Source organism: Dermacentor variabilis, chromosome 1 (assembly GCF_050947875.1).
Source record: "Dermacentor variabilis isolate Ectoservices chromosome 1, ASM5094787v1, whole genome shotgun sequence".
NCBI lineage: Eukaryota > Metazoa > Arthropoda > Arachnida > Ixodida > Ixodidae > Dermacentor > Dermacentor variabilis.
Genome location: NC_134568.1, coordinates 204,571,868 through 204,597,889, shown reverse-complemented (window position 1 = coordinate 204,597,889; position 26,022 = coordinate 204,571,868). Strand labels below are relative to the sequence as shown.

At 47.1% G+C, this 26,022-nt stretch overlaps 1 protein-coding gene across 2 annotated transcripts in view; it reads left to right on the top strand.

Moving 5' to 3' along the window:
* Positions 1-26,022, top strand: part of Ac76E (adenylate cyclase type 2 Ac76E) — a 944,861-nt gene that overhangs the window by 839,811 nt on the left and 79,028 nt on the right. For both annotated transcript variants that reach the window (XM_075703570.1, XM_075703577.1), the window contains exons 9-10: positions 15,127-15,259; positions 16,132-16,287. In XM_075703570.1, coding sequence (XP_075559685.1) covers positions 15,127-15,259; positions 16,132-16,287 — 289 coding nt within the window. The remainder of the gene's footprint in view (positions 1-15,126; positions 15,260-16,131; positions 16,288-26,022) is intronic.

The following is a 26,022-nucleotide window of genomic DNA, read 5'->3' as shown; positions in this document are numbered from 1 at the left end:
TTAGTGGCTATGGTGTCGGGCTGCGAAGCACGAGGTCCGCGGGTTCGAATCTCAGCCGCGGCGGCCGCATTCCGATGGGGGAAAAACACCGATGTACTTAGATTTAGGTGCACGTTAAAGAACCCCAGGTGGTCCAAATTTCCGGAGTACCGCACTACGGTGGGCCTCATAATCAGACCGTGTGTTTGGCACGTAAAACCCCATAATTAGATTTTTTTTCATGACCTCATTATGAAGCGCGCCATAGTGAGGGACTCCGAATTAATTTTGACCACCTGGGGTTCTTTAACGTGCACCTAAATCTAAGTACACGGCTGTTTATGCATTTCGCCTTCATCGAAATGTGGCCGCCGTGGCCGGGATTTGACCCGCGACATCGCGCTTAGAGGCGCAACACCAAAGCAACTAACCACGGCGGGTCGTCCGCCTGATGCTGATCACTCGTTTGTACATCCGCTCCGAGACAGCATAGAATGCGCTACTGATCAGTCTTCCAAGGAGTTAGTCTCTCTTGTAGGTGATTTTAACTTTCCACTTATTGACTGGCCAACTCTGTCATCTTCTTGTCTCTCTTCCACTGATTTAATTAACTTAACATTAGACTATAACCTTAATCATGTGGTGGATCAACGTACCCGTGGAAGTAACCCTCCAGATTTAGAATTAGCCAACGCTCCCGATACCACCGGAAGCATCTCGTATATTGATGGCTTTAGCGATCATATGTTGCTTCAATTAAACATTCATGTTCTGTTAACTTTCTCCAGTGTTCATTCTACACCCGGCGCGGGTGTAGAATGGTGAAATAGTGAGTCCTTAAAATGGACCGCTGGTGCCACTCCTTCATAATGCTTGCTTGATATTTCATAATATTCCAACAGTATTTTTCAGCTTCATTCGACATTATTTTGTCAAATGTACTTTGTCGTATCTACCATGCACAGCACCTTCATTAGAAAACGCATGCAAATGTTTACGTGGTCATTCAAATGCCTCATGCTGCAACGGTGCTTGTCGATTGTTCTTGAACGTTCAAAGATCATATCTTTCAATGGTTTTATTGAATACGTACGTGTGACAGATGCGTCAAAACCAAACCTGAATGGACAAAGGCGCTACGGCCACACCCAGAAAAGACGTCCCTCACCGATGCATTTGCCAGCGACGGGCAGCGTCCCTTCAGGCACCCTGCACCAACTAGATGACACTGCGACCCTCATTTATCACACCATTGTCGCCATGCGCTATAGCTGCGAAGGAAATGGAATGGCACCTCAAAAGATGAGAGATCCGGCTGTGCCTTATCGCTCATCTCAGTGTTATGCGCTGTGCTCTGCCCTGCCCAGAGTCCAAGCTTGCAAATGATTGTGCTCCCGCATTTGAGAGCAACCATGCCCAGTCATCGCGTCGCAGTCTGCTGAGTTCGAGATTTGCAGATTTCGGACAATCCTGTTACACTATAAGCTATGTGAATGTCATCGCGAATGTGAATGACATATTTCCACTTTTGTTTCTTCTGCTGGCTGGGCTGAGTGTTCTGGTACTGCTGTCATCCGCAGAGATTTTCAGCGGAAGATGTCTATATGGCAATGATTGCCATGACTCGTATTGACAAAAAACTCTCACGCTGAAATTGTTCGTAAGAGAAAAGTTCAGCTAATCCTGATGCTGGACATGCTATGAGCGAGGGCGGCCGGCGACTGACAAAAAGCACTTACGAACGAAAAGCTTTATGAATTCGGCCACATATATCTGCAACGACTTGTGCAGTGCGCAAGCGCGTGCTGCATCGTTGATAGTTCGATATGTGCTTGCAGGTGGGACGTTACGAGTTGTTCTGGCCACACATAACGAATATATCGCACCGCTGTGCAGAGATGGGTGAGTGAGGGTGTCTGTGAAGGCGTGAAAGCTACGCTCTTTGCCCGCTCAACCTGTTTTTCCAGCATCGAATCAAAAAAATTCTTCGAGTCGCAGCGCCTCGTGACATCGCAGTTTATAAAATCCAGGGTCCGTATTAACAAATCAGTTCTGCGGTCGATCAGTTTGAAAATTAGTGACAGGGAACGTGTTTCTTTTTTTTCCTGTTCGACGTTTCGATCACGCTTTATTGTACCTAATATATTTCTATATTATTTACATTGTACACATTGCACTTGCACTCGACTTTTTTCATCCCACTATATGATGCCTTAACGGGCCATAAGGGTACTCAAATAAATAAATAAAATAAAATAAATTAGCGAAGGCAGCCGTCTAATGACAAGCAACTCTTACGAACGAGAAGGTTTAGGCATTAGGCCCCAGAAACCATTATCGTGCACACTACTAGTAGGTTTTACTTTTCAATAGAGTGACTCAATGAGCGATCAAAGTATTACTAACGTTTTATATAGAAAGCTCAAAAATACTTGCCGTCGCTTAAGTATCCTTACGCTATTTTAATGCCACCTTATTTCACTTTAATCCAACTTAATCCGCTTTAATTCACCTTCATACACTTTACTCCACCTTAAGTAAACTTACCTAACTTGATCTAACTTTAATTCACATTACTTCAGTGTAATTGGCATTAATTACCCATAATTACTACTAATTAACGTTGTAATACCATTTACTATCTTATGTGCTACTACTGAGGTCATAAAAGACTCTGATGACTTCACCTCCTCCCCATTGGCTGCGCCGTCACGTGTCCAACGACGCACGAGGCCGCACGTTTACTCAGCAAGATAGCTGCGAGGTAACGTGTGCATTGGACGCACGCACTATAGGCACGCCTTCGGTCAACCAGAACCGCGGCGGCGCCGTTGCATCGGGGAAGCATGCTCGTCAGCGCCACCACTGGATAACACTCCCAGGGTTAGTTCTAGCAGTAAAACGTAAATACTCCAGAAATACTCCAGATGGGAAGACGGTGCCGCAGTAGCTCACTTGGTAAGAGCATGGCAAGCGTAATGCGATGACGTAGTTTCGTATCCCACCTGCGGCCAGCTATTTTATTCATCCACTTTCATTTCCATGAATTTATGAAATATTTAATTCAATCAGTAAGTACAAGTAATTTCCCTTATGTTGGCCTTCGTGTGTCTTTGGTTCATCATAATCATCATCATCATCACCATCAGCCTGTTTTATGTCCACCGCAGGACGAAGGCCTCTGCCTGTGATCTCCAATATACCCTTGTTCAGCGCCAACCGGTTCCAACTAGCGCCATCGAATTTCCTAACTTCATCGCTCCACCTAGTCTTCTGCAGTCTTCGACTGCGTTTCCCTTCTCTTGGTATTCATTCTGTAACCCTAATGGTGCAACGGTTATGTAACCGGCGTATTACATGACCTGCCCAGCTCCATTTTTTTCTCTTGATGTCAATTAGAATATCGTCTACACCCGTTTGCTCTCTGATCCAAACCACTCTCTTTCTCTCTCTTAACGTTATGCCTAGCAATCTTCGTTCCAACGCTCTTTGCGTGGTCCTTAACTTGTTCTCAAGCTTCCTTGTCAGTCTACAAGTCTCTGCCCTATATGTCAGCACTGGTAAAATGCACTGATTGTACACCTTCCTCTTCAATGATAATGGTAAGCATCCAGTCATCTTTGTTGACTTCTTATGATATGATATGTATGTATCTATGTGCCCCAGTATACTGAGCACGTTTCTATGTGTGCTGAAGTATGACACGCACTTTAGCCTCTTCACGTTGTGGACACAACGTACATGCACATGATCAATGACTCCTCCCCTTGTCTTGTGGTGGGCACCTAGTCGTCTGTAGATGGTGTTAGACCAACGCGTAGACCGTTTTGCATCGGTGCGCATAACGTTTGTGTGGAAAATTAGTCGTTATCACCTGCCGGCCGCTGTCAAGCGCTCACACGATGGGCTTAAATTACGCATTCTGCTTCTGCATTGGGAAACTGTTCAATACCGGGACACGGTGGGCCCGGCTTGCACCATCTCCGGGATCAGCCCGCATTTCTTGGCCATGGACGGACGGACAGAATATTCGGACCTACTCCCCCTATAATGCTACGCATTAAATAAAAAAAAAGAATAAGTCTTAAGGCGAGCGAAACGACGAACAGCGAGAAATAAAGAGGGAGGAGCGCCCGCTCACTTAGCTGTGTAGATAGAGCCAAGCGGCCAGAGTACTGAACCATTCAGTCTCGCAGATGGTGAAACTTTTTTCTCGAACGTCGGTTCATGACGATTCAGTGGAAAGCGCCTGAAAAAATATCGCGAGCGCAATGGTACCTGTAAATTCTAACTACAAGCTCCTGATTCTAAAAGGGCGTACGTCAACATCTGGCACTTAGCGAACCAAAACTTGAAGTTTTGGTTCGCAAAGTTCATAGATGTTTCGTCGATGCATTCTCTGGTTTGATCTATGTATACGCAGGGGCAAGAAAGTGATATCGCAAACAACGCGGTACTAGCACGGTACAAACTTGCTAGCGCGTGTTTTGCTGCAAGCACTGGGTCTGGCGGCTATGGCCTTTACACTCTTGGAAATGCCTCTGACATTGTTGGGGGCAGTGAAGACGATCCTTGAACCACCGCGTCCTGCGGCTTTCGTCATATTGTCAGAAATGTTGTGCACGTCAAAGGGCGAGTCGGACTAGTTGGTCAGTGTTCATCATAATATTTTGGCGCGCAATCGCTGACGCACAGAAAAATAACAGGAGACGAAAACGGTAGACGGGACTCTGACAACAAATCGTCTCTGCATTCACGAGTGAAATCTTTATTGGACACACAAACGATATAAGTATAGTTACAAAGTTCTTACGTGTGCAGCAGCAGGGAGTAAGTAATCCAGTTACACCAGCGGAAGCGACTGCCCACCTGAGACAGCATGTTACTCCCGAAACTGTCAAAAAGCCAGGTAGCTGTTATTTACCAATGTTGGCGAACTACTTATCATAAAATGACGCTTACTTGACTGATGCACGCTTCACCCCTCCTTCTGATATGGTATGACTCAGCTAGCTCGCGAGTTTGTTGACCTCGATATCTGAAAATAAACTGCGTTTTTAAAAACAGCATAACAACAGCGATCCATGCAATTGTCAACAATATTTGAAGGCGTTGAGGCCTTGAATATTTCGTGACGTTTCTTGAAGCAATCGTTCATGCACATGCCAGATTGCCCCTACATACGCCTTAGCGCAAGGTAAATGAACCATGTATAGTACGCCAGACACGCGTTCAACAAATTTGGTGCGATTTAACAGTTGCAAAGTTTATTTTTCAGTCAGTACAACATATACATACATAAATTCTGACCTGCCTAAGCATATTGTGCTTGTTGGCTGGTCAGGCAGCAGGTGGAGAATCTTTTCAAAGAATTATTATTATTATTATTATTATTATTATTATTATTATTATTATTATTATTATTATTATTATTATTATTATTATTATTATTATTATTATTATTATTATTATTGAAATATACAAGCACACAAAGGAAACAGGGGAGGGCGCAAGCTGACAATTGCCACCGAGAGGAGCACAACGCCTGCCTACTCTTTTGGGAGGGGGGAATGAGAAGAGGAGAAGAGGATAGCAAGCAAAGAAATAGGAAAGAAAATAAGAAATAAACAAATGACAGAAAGACGGACATAAAAAAATAGGAACACGGAAAAAATGTCTATAAACGGGAGGCCCATGTCAGTTTTCTGCATGAAAGTTAGCAAGGCTCTATAGGCCTGGTCGCGTTGAGCAGCACTCCCTCTCGGAAACAGGCAATCGTAAAGGGTCGTACACTTGAGTCCAATCAGTCCATATTGCTTAATTAGCAGTGCACGTTGTGTGATGAATGCGGGACACCCCAATATTAGGGGTTCAAGTGTCTCACAGGAGCCGCAGGACGTACACAACGGACTGTCCACACGTCCTTGACGATGCAAGCGTTCGCGCACCAACGCAGTGCCAACTCTTAATTTCACTAACAGTGCTCTAGCACCACGAAGCAAGCCACGACCACGAACACGGATAGGGAACGAGCCGTTTGCAACACGGTGGCCTGGGTGCTGCTTTCAAAGAAATAACTTCATATACGCGCATTTCTTGTCTAAATATACACGACACCATCGATAAATTTGACAGCACAAAATAACACATACAAAACAAGTTATACACACGGAAATTAATTTACGCGTCATCTCTTAAATCAGTCATCTTTCCATTGTTACTTGCAAGACATAAATCATCAGGAGTTTTACTAAATCTAGCTTATACGTAGTAATTGCGCATCTTTCTACCATAATTAGTATCGACCCGTGGTTTAACAAAACGTTCTATTTTCCTCAATGTGAAATCTTTTTACGGGAGCTTTATATTCATCTGAGTAATATTACCGCGTCAACAAGATAAATTAAAACAGTTCACGAATATAAAGGATGCCTAACTCGTCGCACTTCTCTTTCATGTCAACCGAGTGTAGTTTAGTGCCGTAAGATGTAGTGTTCACGAATCTCTTTAGCAGAGCATTTAATGTTTGCTTCTAATATTCTGAGCACTCACCATATACAGTAATACCGTATTGTAAAACGGTTTCCACTAATGCTGTGTATATAGATTACTCGTGTAAGGTGAAGCTGAGATTTCCCCCGAAGGTGATAAATCATGGCCCCAATGTATCATGATGTATTCAGTCATGATAGTGCGACGGGACACATTGGTTTTGTTAACAGGCAAGCTGTCACGTTAAAGTATTTTTTTTTTGCCAAAAACAAGACCTCGATCTTAGACTTCGCCCCGACAGCCTTCAAGTTATGCGTCATTTTGTGCATATATGGAATCATTTCCCGTTTTCTGTCTTCGTTCAAGTTCTTGGGGGCTATAACCTAAAACTATTCCAAACTTTTCTGTTCCAATTCTGCAATCAGCACACCGCGATTGGTCAAAAACTTTTTTGGACCACCCCCACTTCACCTGCCTGTCACGTGACGTCACGAAAACCGCGATAGCTCCCCATCTGATATGACGTGTACACACTGATTATGCATAATTTGACCGAACAAAACAACAATAGTTATTTCTGATTCCACGCCTTTTTGCCATTAGCTCTCGGTTATTGGTCAAAAGTTTTCGGGCTGCACCCACTTCACCTGCCTCTCACGCGACGTCACAAAACCGCAAAAACTTACCGCGTCAAAGTGACGCGTACGCGTTAAACATGCATATATGCCGAACAAAACTGAATTTTCTTCTGAATAGCCGCAGGCTGCCCCGTTCCGAAAGGAATAAAAGATGGTTGCCGCCGATCGCTCCGGCACTGATTACTCGCCCCTGCCGGAGAGCATGGATTTATTTGCGTGTAATAGAACTTTTCGCGTGGCCATGTGACGTTTTCGAGAACTTTCGGCACGTTTACGACCTCGCTCTGCCAACTCTTCTTTGCTGAGGATCCGTTTTAGAGTCATTCTTAAGCTTCCGTTGCATGACGCCGCGATTGTCGACGAGCCACCGCAAGCTAAGTAAGCGAAAGCGGACCAATCGCAGACGCCGGCACCACCCTGTTCATCCGGTTATCGATATTCAGTGCAGTGGTTCGGCCCCATCGAATCCCTCTCCACTTGCGCATGCTCCTCGCCTCTTGTGAGCCGATTAGATAAAACAAGCCGCTCAGTGCAGGCAATGTGATTCGTTTTTCAAGCAAACAAAAGTGACCTCCTATGAACAAGGAGAGCGTTTGATCGGTATGTTCAGGTAACCATGCGGCTGACCGCCCGATGCTTGCGTCGGCGGTTACGCAAATTTGACTTCATGAGATTGGAATAAAAACATATTGGAATAGTCTAACGTTATACGGCCCCCTGTCTTCGGCTATAGTTTTTCGCGCACTATCGTTTATTTCCTTGGCGTGGTTCTTGCATATGGATGGGAGTACTGCTTCAGGGTAGCTTGTATCTTGAAATTTATTGACTTGAACGTCGCCGATGAGATGAGGTCATGTTCCTTAAGTCCACATAGTGCAAGCTCTGGTTGTGAGCCGCATTGCGTAATCGGCGCCATATTTAAATTTCAGCAGTGTGGAAGTGAATGTACCCGACCGGCTGATACGCAAGGCGTCTAAGCAAGTGCTCGGACTCCCACTCGGACGTCTACTTTTCGCCTCAAGGATACAGGGGTGCAACAACGCACGGGAAATTATAGAGGCCCATCTGGTAAACCAGGAGGAAAGGCTGCAACGCACAACAGCGGGACACTGCGTCATGAAACACCTTGGATATTCCGTACGGAAGAGCAGCGCACTGACAAAAATGCCAACACGAATACAGGAAACTATGCACGTTTCACGAATTGCCAGAAACATGCAACCGAACTTCCACATCGGACGGCGACATGCCGTAGCGCAGGCGCTCGCGAGGAAGTATGAGAACCACCCCAATGTCTTGTATGTAGACGCAGCCAGCACCGCAAGAAGTACCGCATTTGTCACCAGCGTAGTCGACAATCACGGGACCGAAATAAATGCGTCGTCGGTTTCCAGAACGAGCACTGCAGAGGCAGAGGAACTAGCGTTAGCGTTAGCGATCCCGATGAGACCGCACTGGGAGTGCGTCATAGTTCTGAAAGACTCTAAGACGGCACAGAAATTTTTCCAGGGCCAAGATTTCCAGGGCCGCACATCGCATCCTGATTGAGGCGCACCAGCTCCCGCTATACATCCAGTTCGTGTGGACTCCGGGGCATGAGTCCTTACGCGGCAATCAGCCGGCACACGCCTACGCCCGAGCGCATGCACACCGGGAGCCGCGAGAGGGTCACGCCGAGCAATTCCACCCCGAGCCCATATTATTAACGTACACGCACGTCCTACAGCACTATCGCCTTTCACGATAACACTACCGCCGCCTCATAATGCTCTGACGCGAGAGGAAGCCGTAATACGGCGAAAAGTCCAAACAAACACATATCCACATTTGAGTCTCGCTGCGCTGAATTCCTATAAATGCCCACAACTGCGATCAATGCACAACGCTTTACCACATGGTATGAGCTTCCGCAAGCACACCACAGCTCATACCCATAACACACCCCACCACACGGTAATGGGAGGCAGCGCTGTCCAGCTCAGATTCGACGGACCAGCCCAACCTAGTCAACCGAGCGGGAAGGGCAGCTAAGGCTGCTGGACTGCTGGGGAGGTATTCTGTAAGAGTCCACCTAGTGGACATGTCCATTTCGTCTGCTGCTAAAGTGCTGATTGGCTGGGTTGGGCTGCGCATCCGCAGCAACCAGGCGCCACAGCCAATCAACACATCAGCAGCAGACGAAATGAACATGTCCACTAGGTGAACTTTTACAGAATACGCCCCCTGGACTGAGGGGACCACTCGCTGCACAGCGGAAGAGCTACTCACGCTCGTGTGCTTTTTTCTATAAAATTTACTCTCTCTCTCTCTCTCGGCGATGAGATCATCGCATCCTGACTTTGATGACATCTTCCCGATCGGATGAATAATTTCTCGCCATCTACTTCAACTTAGTCATGTCCTTCTTAATCTTTGGGAAGCCCTTAGATTAAATTAATCCTTGGGCTTTACCTGCGAAAACCACCATCTGTTTATGAGGAGCGCCGTAGCGGGGGACTCCGGATTAATTTTGACAACCTGGCGTTCTTTAACATGCATCCAGTGCACACTACACAAGCGTTTTTTGCACTTCGCCCCTATCGAAATGTGGCCGACGCGGCCGAGAAACGAACCCTCGTCCTCGTGCTTAACAGCGCAACGCCATAACCGCTAAGTTAATGCGGCGAGTTCAACCCTTCGATGAAGACTCATGAGATCCGTTGCAGTATAGACATTTACTGACAGTGGCGGCACAGTTATCCGCGGTGTGTGGCTCAGCGCAGCGGAGACATACCATTTGGTTCTCACAGGCGCTGCTCACGTGCCCCAGTTAAATTTATGCGGTTGCATCATTGAAGAAGCTTCGGAATAAAAAGCCGGACAGGATGTCGAAAGTGACCCACCTGAACGTGTGATGAGAGACAATTGCCCTTGAGCACAGTGTCCACGAAACGTGAGTTGCCTTGACGGGGAAACATCTACGATGACGGCAAGATCATTTGCTCGTTTCTCAAAAATCGGCAAATCATTGTTGGGTATGGCCTAGTCTACGCCATAATCACACCGGTCATGTCCTGAGAACCCATCGGGATGTGGATGTCTGTGATTTTGTTTGTCTCCAATAAGTTCTCCGCTAACATCGAGACAGATTTCCTGTTCAACCTCTTCATATTACCGGTGGCGAGTGCAGGCACAAATATTATGGTATTTGCATCAGGCCTCCGTGGGGTGTGGATCCTGCAGTTCGCGTACTCGATGACAATTAGGTCCTTGTGTTTCTTTTCTTCACGTTGCCGTTGCGCACAAGTTCGAAGTCATCCTCGGAAGGGTCCTCGCTACTGAACGAGCAGACATAGGTGTCTTCGCTGTCGCTATTGTAAGCCAGACGAGTAGCAGGTAACAAAAAGCACTTTATTCAGAAACGCAGCCGAGTATATAAGGAGCATTGCGATAAGCAGTGGGCGTGTTGCACATGCGCACTGGTTGACTTCCAGGCATGATAATGCGCTCCAGTACAGCTATCACTCTGTAGACTGATCCACTTCCTGGAGACGGCTGTCGCTGACGCTGCCGTTTCCGACAGACTCCCGGAGCGGTCTGCTTCCATCGCCACCGACCAAGGAGGAACGACCGACAGACATACACAAATTTCAACAGAAATAACGAGGGGTAAAGAAAACAACACTCTGCCAAAAGACAAGTCGTCCTTTCTTTTCCAGTTTGCACTACACGTTTCGTCAACGCAGCATGGCGAATGCCGGAAGTAAGAAATAAGAATGAAAAACAAATAATTACTAGGTGCATTTCGTTACTAAATCGCTAAATCGCTTACATTACGATGGTGAGGAGATTATGGGCATTTCAAATATGTCATATATATATATATATATATATCACGTCAGCAATGGTGAGTTTGAATGAAGCTGTAAAACGAAGCAAATATATTTTTTTTCTAATGTTGTGCAGTTATATTTCGTAAACAAGTGATCTTCGTGTGTATTCTGTCTAGGTATTTGCACGCATGTCTTTTTTATGTAGTTCTACTTTCTAGCCACACTCGGGCCATTTCTGCACGAGTTTGAGAGATTTGGGTGATGCATGCGGCCTGCATGCGGTGTTGTTGTAGAGGCAGATGCTTTCATGAAGACATACGGCCGGTAGCTTCTGCTTCTCTTTTGCACGCAGTCAGGATAATGAATGAATGAATGAATGAATGAATGAATGAATGAATGAATGAATGAATGAATGAATGAACCTCCTTGCCAGCTTGACTAGTATCCAGTGGAACGCGCATCACAGCAAATGGCTTCGTTCCGGGGTTCTCTCTCTCAGCATTACGAAATTACTAGCTTAACCATACGACGAGGTTTAAGTACACAATTTCAATGTGTAAAGTAATACGTACAGTTTTTTTTTTGTTCTGATATGTCTCTGACTAAAACAGGCGGGCGGGAGGGGGGGGGGGGTTCGGTGATCTGACATCTTCGGTGATACTGACGTCTGCAAATTTTCACGCGCGTCATTCACTACGTAATTTGAAATGAAATCATCATGTTCTATAACCATTTTGTAAGCATATAAAGCTTTAGCGAACGCAACGCTGCGTGTGATTCTTTTTCAACACAAGTGCGTGTTCTTTTATTTCGTATAACCTGAATGACAACTACGGTGAATCCGACAAACAGCGCCGGCCTATTTTTGTCTTTGGTCTACACTTTATGAAAGCCTTCAAGTACGTAACGACGCGAGGTACCTCCGTAGGGGTTAAAGATTTAAAGATTCAAAAACTAGCCTTTGAAAGAAATGTATAATTTTTATTTATATAGCAGAATGGTGAGAGAGAGAGAGAGAGAGAGAGATGCAAACGAGAGAAAGGCAGGGAGGTTAACCAGACTTAAAACCTCCGGTATGCTACCCTGCACTAGGGGAATGGAAAGGGGAAGTAAAGACGGAAAGAAGAGCGTGACAAAAATAAAAGCGTGAGAAAAAAATATGAAAAGGGATGAAATGGGGTCCTTATAGTCTTTCTAATAGGCCACTGTCACGTAGAAAAGTCAACAAAGCCTTGACCTACTTTTGCTGCGACGACAGTTCACGTCGGCATTCCAAAACTGACTGTTCTGAAAGTGGCCTGTCGTCAAGGCGTGCCAACGTGGTCGCTAGTGACAGCCGGTGCGCGCTGTATTGAGGACAGTGGCAGAGCACGTGTTCGATGGTCTCCTCGCCGCCGCAGTGTCTGCAAGCCGCGCTGTCGTCCATACCGACTCGGAAGGCGAAGGATCTTGTGTAGGCGACACCAAGCCACAGTCGGCAAAGTACTGCTGTTTCTAGTCGAGAGAGTCCAGATGGGGGTCGAAGTCGAAGGGATGGGTCCAGTCGGTGTAGACGTGTATGCTGTAAGCTTGGTGTGTTCCATAAAGTTTTGATGGATTCATTTGCAAGCACACGAATTTTCGTTGCAGCGTCTGTTCTTGAGAATGGAATGGAGTCTTGCAAGCCCTCCTCATGTGCAGATCGTGCTGCTGCGTCGGCAAGTTCATTGCCCATTATGCCACAGTGGCTTGGAATCCACTGCAACGTGATGTCGTGTCCTTGCTCGACGAGGTGGTGAAGCAGCAGTCTGATTTCTAGAACTAGTTGTTCGTGGGGTCCTCGGCGTAAGGCAGAAACCAAACAATGAAGTGCAGCCTTGGAGTCAGTGAACACGCTCCATTTCTTGGGTAGTTCTTCAGAAATTACACGAAGTGCACAACGAATAGCAGCAAGCTCCGCGGCAGTCGATGTAGTCTGGTGAGAGAGCCGAATCTTTATGGTGGAAGGTTTTGCAGGAAAGATCACCGATCCTGCAGACCCATTCACCGTGGTTAAAGCGTCAGTATACAGATGATGATGATCGTTGTACGTCTCGTACAGCAAGAGCAGTGAAAGCTGCTTGAGTGCTGGAGACGAGAGTTGGGCTTTTGTTCGTATGCCTGGTACGATAAGTCGAACCTTTGCTTGAGCCAAGCACCATGGTGGAAACGGAACTTTCGCTGGAGCTGTATAACCTGATGGAAGGTATGCACGATAGGGCAGGACAGTTTCACAAAAGGAAGCACGTGGTCGATCCTCTGGCAGTGAGGCTAGATGATGGGCAGGGGCTCGAGCAAGGTGTCTTACGTGTGCTCAGAATGGTGAATTACTTTTATAGTATACACGAGGGTAAACAAGTGCCTGAAATACTTTCACACGTCGGAAAAAAGTGCCTTTATTCTTTTTTCGTTGAAGAGGTGCTCTTTTTTATTTTGTCACAAGTGAAAATTGAAAAATCCGTTTCCTTTCCGGTGCGTGTTTTCTGACTACTGACTTAGCCAGATGCTTCTGACAGTTGCTTTCACATAGAAGGTGTTCAAGGATTCCACTCAAAAAATTTCCCGCCGCACGACGAGCCATGTTCCTTTTTGGGTTACGAGCAAAGAAAACACCACGCACAACCTGGAATAAATGTTTCTTAGCAGGAGCCAGCTCCTGCTCTCGAATACAGTCCTCCAGAAAAGTGACAGCATTGCGTCGCACTGTGTTCTCTCATAAAAACTGAAACACTAACCGCACAAAGACTGAGTGCTCACCCTTGATTAAAATGATGGGGTTTTAGGTGCCAAAACGACCATCTGATTATGAGGCACGCCGTAAAGGGGGACTCCGGAAATGTGGACCACCTGGGGTTCTTCAACGGGCACCTGAATCTAAGTGCACGGGTGTATTCGCCCCCATCGGAATGCGGCCGCCGTGGCCGCGACCTCGTGCTCAGCAGCCCAACGCCATAGCCACTAAGCAACCACGGTGTGTTCTCCTCTGATTGCAAAAATGCGCTCATTAGTCACTGTGCTCCAAGGCTCGGACTAAGTAGGAGCTGAAGTCACAAGGTTTTCGCCCGAAATGACTAATTTGCATTGACCCGCGGGCTTCGCTAATAACATGTTTACTATCCAAATTGGGTGGTGCTTCTGAACCGCTTCAGCGTACGAAATTGCTGGTTTAAATTCGTGTTAAACTTGAATTTGAACACTAAAGAACCTGTTGATTCTGCTAATATTGATAGGTAGCCATTTATTTGTTGAGTTTTCTGAACTCTTTGATGTGTTTGTGTTTATGTGCCATTTTTATTTTATTTTCACTTCAACCCTCTACGATGCCCGTAACTCTAAGGGTAAATAAATACAACGAAATATCGTGTAAATTTCGATCCCGGTTGGCATAGTGAGCGTACTCGCGCCCACATAAATGTACATCAAAGGAAAGAACTAGCTCATGACAATGCCGCACTGGCTCAGTGGCTACGGTGCTTTGATGCTGAGCACGAGTTCGCGGGTTTTAAACGCCGGCCGCGGCGTCCGTATTCTTCGGCGAAGTGTGAAGAATTCATAAACACTCGCGGACCGTGCTCTTTGGTGCGCATTGCAGAATGTCATGTTGTCGTAATTGATCCCGGACACTCCCCTCCCCGACGTCTCTCAGAGCTCTTTAAACGCTTCAGGACGTTAAACACCATAACTTTAAAAGGGTATATTTGTGGCTACGAATCAATGAACAAATGAATCAATCAGGTACCCGCCTTCGGGTGAGACAGTACCGGTATCCACGGCAAAAGATTGCCCCGCCTTTATCAACCAATTTACCCACGCTTCCAAGAACCCCCCCCCCCTCCGTTTCAAGCACTTCTTTGGCTGCAGTTAATGGTACAGTACATGACGGGCTTTCCTGCACTTCTAGATAGCTGACGCTTTCGCAAGTCAAGGCAGCAAAATGCTATCACACAAGCACCATTACCCTATCTTAAGGAGATTTTGCGCTTCAGTGCCCGCATTCACATACAATAAAAGAAAAACAGCTCTTACCTTAAATTTATTCATAAGAGCTGCTGCCAGCCAATCGCGATGTTGGACTCATTATCAGCGAAAGTGGCTAGCCAATGGCACAGAGCACTTACGAATTAAAACCTTTGTGAATTCGGCCTCGAGATGTGTTCCTATAGAGTATTTCTCAATCTCCACTATAGGCGCGTACACATCACGAAGGCCACGTACCACCAGCTGGACGGGAAGTTCGAGACCGAGCCCGGAAATGGCCAGCAGCGGGACCAGTACCTCGCCGAGCACCAGATTGAAACATTCCTCATCGCCCCACAGAAGGTGAGAATCTGCACCTAGCGGTAGTCTCTCTGCAGTAGTTTCCAAGAATTCTTCAGGTGGCAATGCAGTTCTCTCAAAGTTTCCCAAAAGTACTGGAATGTTCTTCTCAAGATAACGTCAGTTTCCAAACGTATCGGGGACTTCATGACTGCCGTTCCCTGTAACTGAATTTAGGGAATCGTAGTGGCACTGGAATGCGCGCGGTTTCACGCCCTTATATAGAGATCAAGCTTTGGTGATGAGTCAACTTAAGCTGTCAAAGTATACAACAACAGGCTCGAGTAAATCTCGAACGTGCTGTGCCTGCGCGCGATTGAATCCACCTTCCACACTTAAGCTGACCTAAGCCTTTCGCAACCAACGCTGCTTTTCTCCTGAAAACGCCGTAGTGCGGCACGCGGGCCGATGCACTACGTAGGCCGATACACGTGCTGCTCACGTAAGTGCAGCGAGGAGCGACAAAACGGATCCCTGCTCCGACTCCGAACCTTTTCTGGATTGTGCATATATGTTGGTAAAATGTCTTGGTTTCGCCTACTGCATCAGAAACGGGAACATCAGGAACCGTAAAATGATTTGCACCCTTACAAGTGAATAAGGATGTCAGTCGCTCTGTAACTCCCAACCTCACACCTAAAAAGAGTGTACGGGTGTGGGATATAGTCATATTTACACCCTTATTCACTTTTATGGGTGTAAATAATCTTACAGTGCATATCTGCCGAACGCCTTATCCTTTACATGATTCTGGCTAAAGGAATTATTTTATACATGTGGGCCTGCTTTTCGTCGTATGCTGAAGGCACCTGCCTTCAAAGAGTGTCGCAGGCAGAGAACTGTGCGTCACGCTATTTCGTGTCGTTTTCTCGCAGAAAGATGCCTCCGAGGAGAGCCCGCAGACGGTACGTGAGAACGGCAACCGACATCGGTCCACCTCCAAGATGTACAAGCACGTTGAGTGCTGGGGCGCCGACAAGCCGTTCGCCAACATATCTGAGACCACCCTGGCTAAGAACGTCGGTCTGACGGTACGTACACCCAGCATACCACAGAGCCCGCCTGCATGGCCCCTGTAACAAGTGAATGCGCGAAATAATATAATGGTTGTTTTATACGAGAAAATACCTGCGTCAGCGTTCCTCACACGCCCTGTGTACACAGTATTTGCACTACCGGTCAGAATATTACGGAGAGCCAGTACTGTGGTGACGCCACTACCTGAAAGAATTATTGATGCGGCTCGAGGTGGCGTTCGGGCCAGGGATCCACAAAGCCCTCTGACGAGTACGTCCGGTTGTAGGAATGAAGAAAAAATGGTTTCCTTTAGATTATTTACACTGGCTCTAAAATCGGAAGCCCACTCCATGTAGGAGTGGGCTTCCGAAACGTCTTGAGTTCACATCAGGGCACGTCAGCACACCTCCGAATGCACCAAAAGTATCCGCTTTTAATACTGTCGTCTTCCCTAAGAGACTAGACTAGGGAATCTGGTTAATGTATAGCGGCCAATCACAATCGTCGAATCGGTCGCAAAATCCCGCCCATGATATCGCACGTTTCCGCCGAACTCCGCCTCCTATGCTGCACCTTCGCCCCCGCATATGGCGCAAGCGCGTAGCGATCTGGGAATCTGAGGGCGTTGCCGCTCCCATGGTAGCATTCGACGCTGGCCCTTTTCATCAATTAATTCAGGTGGTCAGTTTCAGGTAGATGGGTCTTTCGTTGAGCCGTGAACAGTCGGCGTCAACGCTGCGTCAACTTCTGGATAGGCGCTGATCAATGGGCGGGGGGGGGGCCTCGTGGTAAACGTCTAAGCAATGCTCATCGCCGTATTGAGACGTAACATTATTTTACTGCGTAAAGCAGTAATGTCTTGAATCGATATGAATGTAACGTTACACTCAGTGCACACCTTAACGGAGATTAGGTGCTCGCGTAGAGAAACTCGATAAACTGAAAGAGATTCGAAAATTTTTCAGTATTGTGGGATGACCCTCACATTCATATTTATTGCTAACGAAGACTCATACACCTTTGGCAGTCTGAAGCGCGGTAGTTTGCCGAGCGGTCTTCTGTGCGACAGTTATTCTCAGCTTTGGTCTTAAGAAGGCGTATCTTCAGTGTCAGTCAACGAAGCGTCGTCATCGTGCCGTCGTCGTCTTGGCGTCGTCTCATCGTTACTGCTGCACGCTGTAAATGATTTAAGGACGCCAAGGGTGTCTGTGTCTTTTGATGTTGTCGTTGTGATAAATGTATAATGAATTATATCCCTCGGCCCAGTAATTTAGGTACGTTAATAATCGACGAATGCCATTAGTTCTAATAGAATAAATGCGACTCGCTTTTCTAAATACTCTCGTTCAATGTGACCGTGGCTTATTTCCTGTTGTAGGACTTCAGTTTCCATTAGTATAATTATAAGTCCTATATATATATATATATATATATATATATATATACAAGATTTTCCTGTTATAGGGCACCCACAGAAACAAGCGCATGTGGCAATCTACTATAGGGCCAGCCACATTTTTATACAGATGTTTACAGATGTTATACAGAGATGCTAGACTGTTTGTGCAGTGATGTTTTGGATGGCAATAAACTACCAGCGGTATTCAAAGTTACTTCGAAGTCTTCCATTATGGTGGCGGCTATCAGTTAGCAAGCTTACCAAGATATAGCAGTTCCAGATCTTCCCTCTCCCCTGCTTGCATTTCTAACTTTTTCACTTTTGGCTCATCGGCCGTATAAATACAGCTATAGCTACCAATGACGAGTCACATGTAGTAAATATACCGCCAAAATCGCTCCCCTTTCTTTTATTTTTTCCAGGAGTTACCATTTTGTGCCTATGCGTTTGACATTGCTACACTAAAGCAATAAGCCGAGTACCAAAGTGTACGAACCTTCGCCAAATTTTCATGCTTCCAATAGATTTCGCCCGTGATTAATAATGTCCTCTTGCTCCCCTCACCAATTCCTAGTACGCATGTTAAAGTTATTCTATACTTCTTGTAAGGAACTCATCCCGGCCATGTGAATTGGGTGGACCATGGCACCTCTCCACGAACTAAAGTGAAAGCAAACTACGAGGGACGTTCCGAAAGTAAGTTTCGTCATTTTTTTCAAAGAGAAGATAGTACACCAGAAGCAACAAACAATCGCCATAAGAATCCACGCCTGTTGCTCGTTCAACGACGGAAGGAGCGTTAGCGGTGGAAGAATGACGCATGCGTATAACGCCGAAGAAGAGAGAGTAGCAGCAGACCGACATGCCCGAGGTTATTCCGAGTACAAATCGCGATGGCAGACAGACGTGTGGTGACAACGTGGTCTCCAACGGAAGTGCGGGCTGTTATCCGGTATGAATAGGCACGTGGAACTAGTGTCCGTCATCTACGAAGGCCTACAGATCGTGTATGGTGAATAGGTTATGGGCCGTATAACGTAAAACTATTCCAATATGTTTTTATTCCAATCTCCTGGCGTCAAATTTGTGTAACCGCCGACGCAAGCATCGGGCGGTCACCCGCAGGGTTGTCTGACCAAGCCAATAAAATGCTCCTTTCGTTCATAGAAGATCACTTTAGTTTGCTTGAAAAACGAATAACATTGCCTGCACTGAGCGGTTTGTCTTATCTAATTGGCTCACAAGAGGCGAGGAGCATGCTCAAGTGGAGAGGGATTCGATGGGGCCGAGCCACTGCATTGAATATCGATAACCGGATGAAGAGGGTGATACCGGCGTCTGCGATTGGTCTGCTTTCTCTTAAGGCCAGAATACATGGAGCGAACTTTCACGACGAAGTTCGGGCGGCAGAAAATCTGCCACGCCGCGACGCCGAATGTTCGTCGGGCTGCGCTACATGGAGCGAAGACACGGCGGCCGCCGCCGGCGAGTCGCTGCGTTGTTATCGGTGTGGCTAGGCAGTTTAATTCGCGCTAAGCCACTACTTCAAATATAGACGAGGCAAATGCGCTGTAGTGAAACACATGAAACAAAAAAAAAGAACTTTCCGACAACTATTATCGCTTTTGAATTGCGGAACACTCTAAAAACGCGTAAAATTTTGTTTAGAAATTATTTCTAATGTTTTTTATGTGTTTGAGACATTCATGTGCCGATGTAGTTTAAAGAAAGCGGCGATACTATGCGTTGTGGCAACACTGGGCGGGCAAACAACTTTCGGCTCCTCCAACTTCGCGGCTCTGTTCTGTGGCTCAACGCGCGCGCGGCCGAAGCAAGCAGACCCGAAAGTAGCGCACGTGAGCTTGTCTAACCATGGCTGTTATTAACTTATTAACCGCTTTGGATGCCATGAATACGAAAAGCGGGAGACCGGCGTGAACGATAGAGCGGGATCGGGATACACGGACAAGCGGGGAAGCCTAGCCGGAAGTCGGGGCGAATAGTGAGACCTGATTGGCTCGCTTTGGGGCGCCGCTCGTTTGCCGCTTCCGGTATCGTCGCCGCCCGACGAACTTTTCTGCGCCAGCTGGATCGGCGGCGAACGACGTTTTCTTCGCCGCCGCGCGTCGCGCGTACGCCGCTGGGCGTCGAACGCCGACTATTCGTCGCATATTCGCTCCATGTATTCTGGCCTTTACTTAGCTTGCGCTGGCTCGTCGAAAATCGCGGCGGCATGTAACGGAAGCTTAAGAAATCGCTAAAACGGATCCTCAGCAAATAAGTGTTGGTAGAACGAGGTCGTAAACGTGCCGCAAGTTCTCGAAAACGTTACACGGCCACGCAAAAAGTTTTAAAACCTATGCTCTCCGGCAGGTGCGAGTAGCCAGCGCCTGAGCGATCGGCGGCAGCCATCTTTCATTCCTTTCGGAACGGGGCAGCCTGCGGCTATTCAGAAGAAAATTCAGTTTTGTTCGGCATACTAATGCATCCTTAATGCGTACACGTCCTTTGACGCGGTAAATTCTTGAGGTTTTGTGACGTCGCGTGACAGGCAGGTGAAGTGGGTGCAGCCCGAAAACTTTTGACCAATAGCCGGCGGGCTAATGGCGAAAAGGCGTCGAATCAGAAATAACTATATTTTTCTTTTTTCGGTCAAATCATGCATAATTAGCGTGTACACGTCATATCAGATGGGGAGCTATCGTGGTTTTCGTGACTTCGCGTGACAGGCAGGGGAAGTGGGGGTGGTCCAAAAATGTTTTTGACCAATCGCGATGGGCTGATTGCAGAATTGGAATAGAAAAGTTTGGAATAGTTTTACGTTATAGCACCCCATGTCTCAGGCCTTGCATCGCAGGACACCGAGCTTTACCAGAGTGTTTTTTTTTTCAAACTGACTGTACGCTACGACAAATGCCTCAATGTTGGTTGCGACTGTGTGGAAAAATTGTGCAAAGTGTATAGCTTATGATGCGATAGTGTATTTTTCTTTTTCGCAATAACGTTTCCATGTGAAAATAAATGACTAAACTTACTTTCGGAACGTCTGTCGTAGGAGCTCGGTGAGCCCTTGCATCTGTTTCGCTTGCAAGTGTTTCTTAAATAGAGAGTCACATGAACGCGCAGCACATATAACAGCGGGTATGGAAAGAAGAGAGAAGCCAATTTTTTACCGAGACGTAGTGGCAAGAGCGCACGCCGGAAGGACGAATAGCATCGTTTAAGCGCTGGCAGGCCCGTAAGTTAGGCTCAGAAAAGACGTTCGAAGTGTTTTCTACTCAGAAGAAAAGCAACGAACAGCCTAAAACAGTGAGCTTCCGGTTTCTATATATCTGCATTGTCTACACCTAACATCTACATCCTCGTGACATAAATATACATTGTGCGTAAATATTCTAGATATTTTAAGTTCGAGAAACAAAAGTCTACATAACTGCTCATAAACCTGCTCTTAATGTTATTTTGTATCGTGCTTTCCTTTTTCTAGTGATTTATTAGCAGGCCATTCCACGCACTAGTGAGCTGCCACCCGCATGTTATTTCCAGCCAATAGCTTCCCAGCAGCAAAGCCTGGACGTTAGGTGAATGAAGTGCAAGGAAACCCTACGTCCAAAGTTGTTCTTATGCTTGCCAGTAAAAGCAAGATAAAGCAGCTGCGCTATCAGGCACAATGAAACCTTTTGACTAGAATCTCAGTATGAAAGACTTCGGGAAGCTGTCTATATGGTCTTGACGGTGAAACGCATTTTACTTGATGTTTGCCTTCGTAGGTGTGCGCGCCATTCGTGTGTCATGACAGCGTTGTCGTGCTGGGAATGCATGTTTAGTTCATTCTTCCATCATATAGGATAAGTTTAAATATTCTGGGGTTTATGTGCCGAAACAAAGATATGATTACAAGGCACGCATTCGATGGGGGGGGGGGTTAGCGCCGGGCTAATTTTGACCATTTGAAGCTCTTTAACGTGCACCCGACGCACGGTGCACGAGCGTTTTAGAGCGCAGCACTTAAGCCTGGGATACATGGAGCGAAAAACCGGCGTCCAGGCGGCGAAAAACGCCCGGCGTTGAACGCTCGCGCCTCGGCGTCCAAAAATTTGACTCCCGCCGGCTATCCGGACCGATCGGAAAAACCGACGCCCGGCGATCGACGCCGGCGGAAGTGGCGGGAGTGCCTCTCGTGCTCACCAGGCATCGCGGCGATCGAACTCCCACCGACTTCCGGTAGCCACCGAACATTTTTGTGCGTTTTTTTTTTTAGCTGGTGCCTCCGTGGGAGCGCCCGTCGCGCGGCCACGCTGGAGCGACGGAATGTGGGCGTTTGCGCTTGTTTGGACGCGCACTTTCGGTCTCTCTGCGCGTGAAAAGGACACCATCGATCGTTACAGACGAATATTGAATGTTTCAGAGCATTAAATGAAGAGTACAAATTTGTGTATACATATTTTTCGTCTACAAACTTAAGTGACGTGCTCACGAAAGAGATAATTATATATGCGGTACAGTTTTCTTACCAACCCTTTCAAAAATTGCAATTACTGTGAAATATCCTGCTTAAAACCTTTATTCTTCGTAAGTGTTTATTATTACTCGAAATGCAGGAAAATAAGTGACAGCAAATGTAACCTTTGCCCATATTTACAACGTCAAATTGCAGTAAACTCGGCGGACTCCAATAAGTACATCATGGAAGTCTAAAAAAAAGAATTGGTGCCTATGTGCTCAATAACATTTCCTCGTTTTAAGAAGTTAAGTTTCGTCGGGGATGATGGGGTATTAAACTTTTTGAATTTACTGGTGACGCCAGCATCACTATAGTTAACCGTCGCGTGGGTGCTATGAGCTAGCACTGGCTAATCTGAAGAATATTTCGTCTTTTCGCAACTCTTGGTGATGCTTGATCACACAGATTGCGCTCTTTTCTTTTCCAAGTAGTAGGCTTCCATTCATACTCTGGAACATCGGGGAAGATTGTTGATGGCACCGCATCGTTTTTCGACTGAGGCACATCGCCAAATGTGGCTGGTAGCAAGAACGAGAAAAGAGATTAAATGTACGAAAGCAAATAAAAAAATGCGTACACTAAATAAAGTAACTCTTATAAATTGCTGACTTCCGCGTCACAGCTTGCACATGCTGTTGTTGGCGTACGTATAGAAAAGGCGACGCTAGCAAAGATAGCATACAAAGGGACAACTGAAACTGCTACGCTAAAGGCCTAATGAAATCCAGAAGGGCACACGGCAAGCTGTATGCCCTGAGGTGAGCGGCAGAAGAAACTAATGAGACACATATGGTGACGCACGGCACCGGGGAGCGTCCAAGGAGCGCACATGTCAAGATACCGAAGGATTCTGCTGCCACGTGAAATGCCGAAAGGCGTGAGAATAGTTTACAGAGAAAGCGGGTGTTCCAGACAAGCCAAGCGTTGGTACGAAGAGAAAGCGCCCACTCGGTATACGGTTGTCGCGGATACAAGAGGTGCGCGGAGGCTGCACAATATCTAAGTGCTCTAGGGACAGCACGGTAGCCATGGCAAAGTCATCGAAACCAGCGAGACTAGAATACAATGATAAGCTCATTTCAGCAGTGCAAATACGTGGCATAATTTGGGATTGTGGTCGCCAGAACTACAAGGACCAGCGAAAAAAAGCTGCGGCATGGGCCGAGATCATCGCCGATATCGGAACCGATCCGGAAGGTAAGTTCACAATGTTGGTACTGATGAAAACATATTTATATGCGGAAGTGATCACCCGATGATACCACCCTTTGTGCTTTCGGTACACGACCGCGTTGATTTATATATTCGTCGCGCCAACTTATTGTCGTTCTAATTGTAGGATAGTTATATAATTCTTGCGCCCTTGGTGCCCCATCAAACTCATTCCCTTCTGCTTTCCTGTTGTTGTTTTATTTCTTTTTCATTCCCCTTTATCTCAGTATATAGTTTTCAAAACCAGTGCGCGATCTATGTGTGCGTGCACACACGGAATGTTTTGGGTGCCAGGACGCGTGTTTGGGTGCAGCAGCTTCAGGCGCTGTTTACACCGCGCGTTTAGATTAGTAACTATTCTAATTTTTTTTACCAAGTTACTTTAGGATGACGCTCGGATCACGCTCGGAACGAGAGCCGCCTATTTCACGCCAAACATCGATAATTCTATCCTCTCCAGCTGCAGTAAAAAACGCTAGTTCTTGGAGGAGGCGTTAAAACGGGAACTGACACTGAAGTAAACATCAATAACCACAATTTATTTTTACGCACAGTAAACGTCGCTGTTGGAGATCCACAAAACCTTCTGCAACGCCTGCACACCGCGGTGATCGCAGGTGCCCGCTCACTCAACGTAGCCAGACCCGCCAGACCGCGCAATGCCAGCCCGCTAAAATGCTTGCAGCTAAATGAAATGTGTAGAAATCGTTCATAAGCGCCTCTATGAAACTTTTTTCGAAGTTGTTTAGTCAGTAGCAATAAATAATACAATAAAAATTCTGCTTATCCTTTTTTTGTTATCCAGAAACACATTCGTAAAGTCTGGCAACAATGCGACGGGCGCGCGGCGGCGTCCGCCCGTTTGTCGCTGCATGTAAGCGAAGCCAGCGAACCACCGGCGTCGTCCCGTCGCGTCTATTTCCGCCGCGCGATGTTCGCCGTGGAAGAACGCTCCATGTATCCCGCGCTTTAGGCGCCCAATCCTGCGGCGAGAGTCGGCGTCCCTCGTAACCGATCGAACGAGCACAGGGAAGGATGAAAGAGCGAACGCAGAGCGCAGCACTGGATGAAAGACGGCGATAGCGAGGAGAGCGCGAGGAGGAGGGTGCAGCGAAACCATGAGGCGGAACACGGAGGAGGAGGGTATGGCGAAAGCGTAAGAAGAAAAGCGCTGTGTCGCGCAAGACGGGCTCTACAGAGACGATGGCTATGAGATGGCGCCAGATGAGCGAGCGTCGTCTGTTCGCCGATGAAGCCACTGATACCGTATATGGAGGTCTGTATGCGGCGGCTGCTTGAATCACGCCCACGCGTCACCCACGCGCTGCCTCTCGCCATCTCCTGATTAGCTCGGCATTCGCGCCACACTTCGCTCTGTTTGCCACGTGCCGCACGATACCGATTGTCCGCACCAGCCAATTTATCGGTAAATGAAAACATGGGTAGAGCTGCGTTCAAGTTGCGCATCAGGGAGCATCATAATCTTCAGTGCATTTCTTTCACTCCATCCCCCCGTATTGTGGCCACCGTGGCTGGGCCCGAGCTCAGCAGCACAAACGGCATGGCCACTGGGCTACAGCGCGGCTACATTTAATGCGAAAGCATTTGTGCCTCATGGAACATGAGGCACAAAAAAAAATTCGCTGCGGCTTAGCTCAGCTAACCCTGGATATGCAAAGCGAAAGCTTGGTTTTCGCTCTTCCTCAGTGGGCTCGCTCTTCATCAGACTCCGACCCTAGCTTCGTGCTATCGCAATTCCAGACCCTCTCCAATGAAGCAGCTTGCCGGGCGATATCCGCGGGGTGTTCAGACGCCGCTTGGCGACGACAGCTCAAAGCGTGCAGCTCCCGCGCAACGCTAACAGAAGACGGCCTGGCCTCGCTCTCATCCGCCGCCAAGCTCGCTCTGATTAGGCAATCGCGGCGCTCCTCTTAGCCAGGCGCGCATCGAGTCGCGTAGTCAGGCGGCGACCCAGCTGCAGAGAGCGCGTGCGCCAAGCCGCCGGCGGCGGAGCTCGGCGCGGCGACCACGTGATGCGTTGCCAAGGCTACGGCGCAGCTGCGGTCAAATGAAAGTCAAATTGCTGGTTACGGTGAAGCTCGTCGGCTCGACTAGGTTAGTAAAGCTTTCGCTTAAAAATCCGGCGTGATCAAGCGAAGTTGGGAAACTATGGCCGACGGCGCAAAGAGTAACACACGTCAAAAATTGCTCGGATTGACGTCAAATTACTAAGCGAGGTCCCTATAACCAAAGTGGTGAAATGGTTTTGAAAAGAAACTTTGGTGCATTTTGGTCTGGCTTGGAATCGAGCCCCGACCTGCGGGGTGCGAGACGAGCGCGCTTCCCAGACGCCACGGTGGCTCGACGATACAGGCTGACTAAAAGTGTGCTTAGTGCGTGCTTCATAGCACACATCACGTCGCAGCCATCTGGCTACGACGTTATATTAAGGTGACTTAAGGTGGAGTAAAGTGAATTAAGGTGAAGTAAACTGCATTAAGGTGAATTAACATGAATCAAGCTTGATTCTAGTGACACTGGAATGCAAAGTTTATTAAGGTGGTAAGGTCGGTACAAATTAGAGCAAGGTGGATTAAAGTGGAAAAAAGTTAACTAAGGTGATTAATGTTGGTA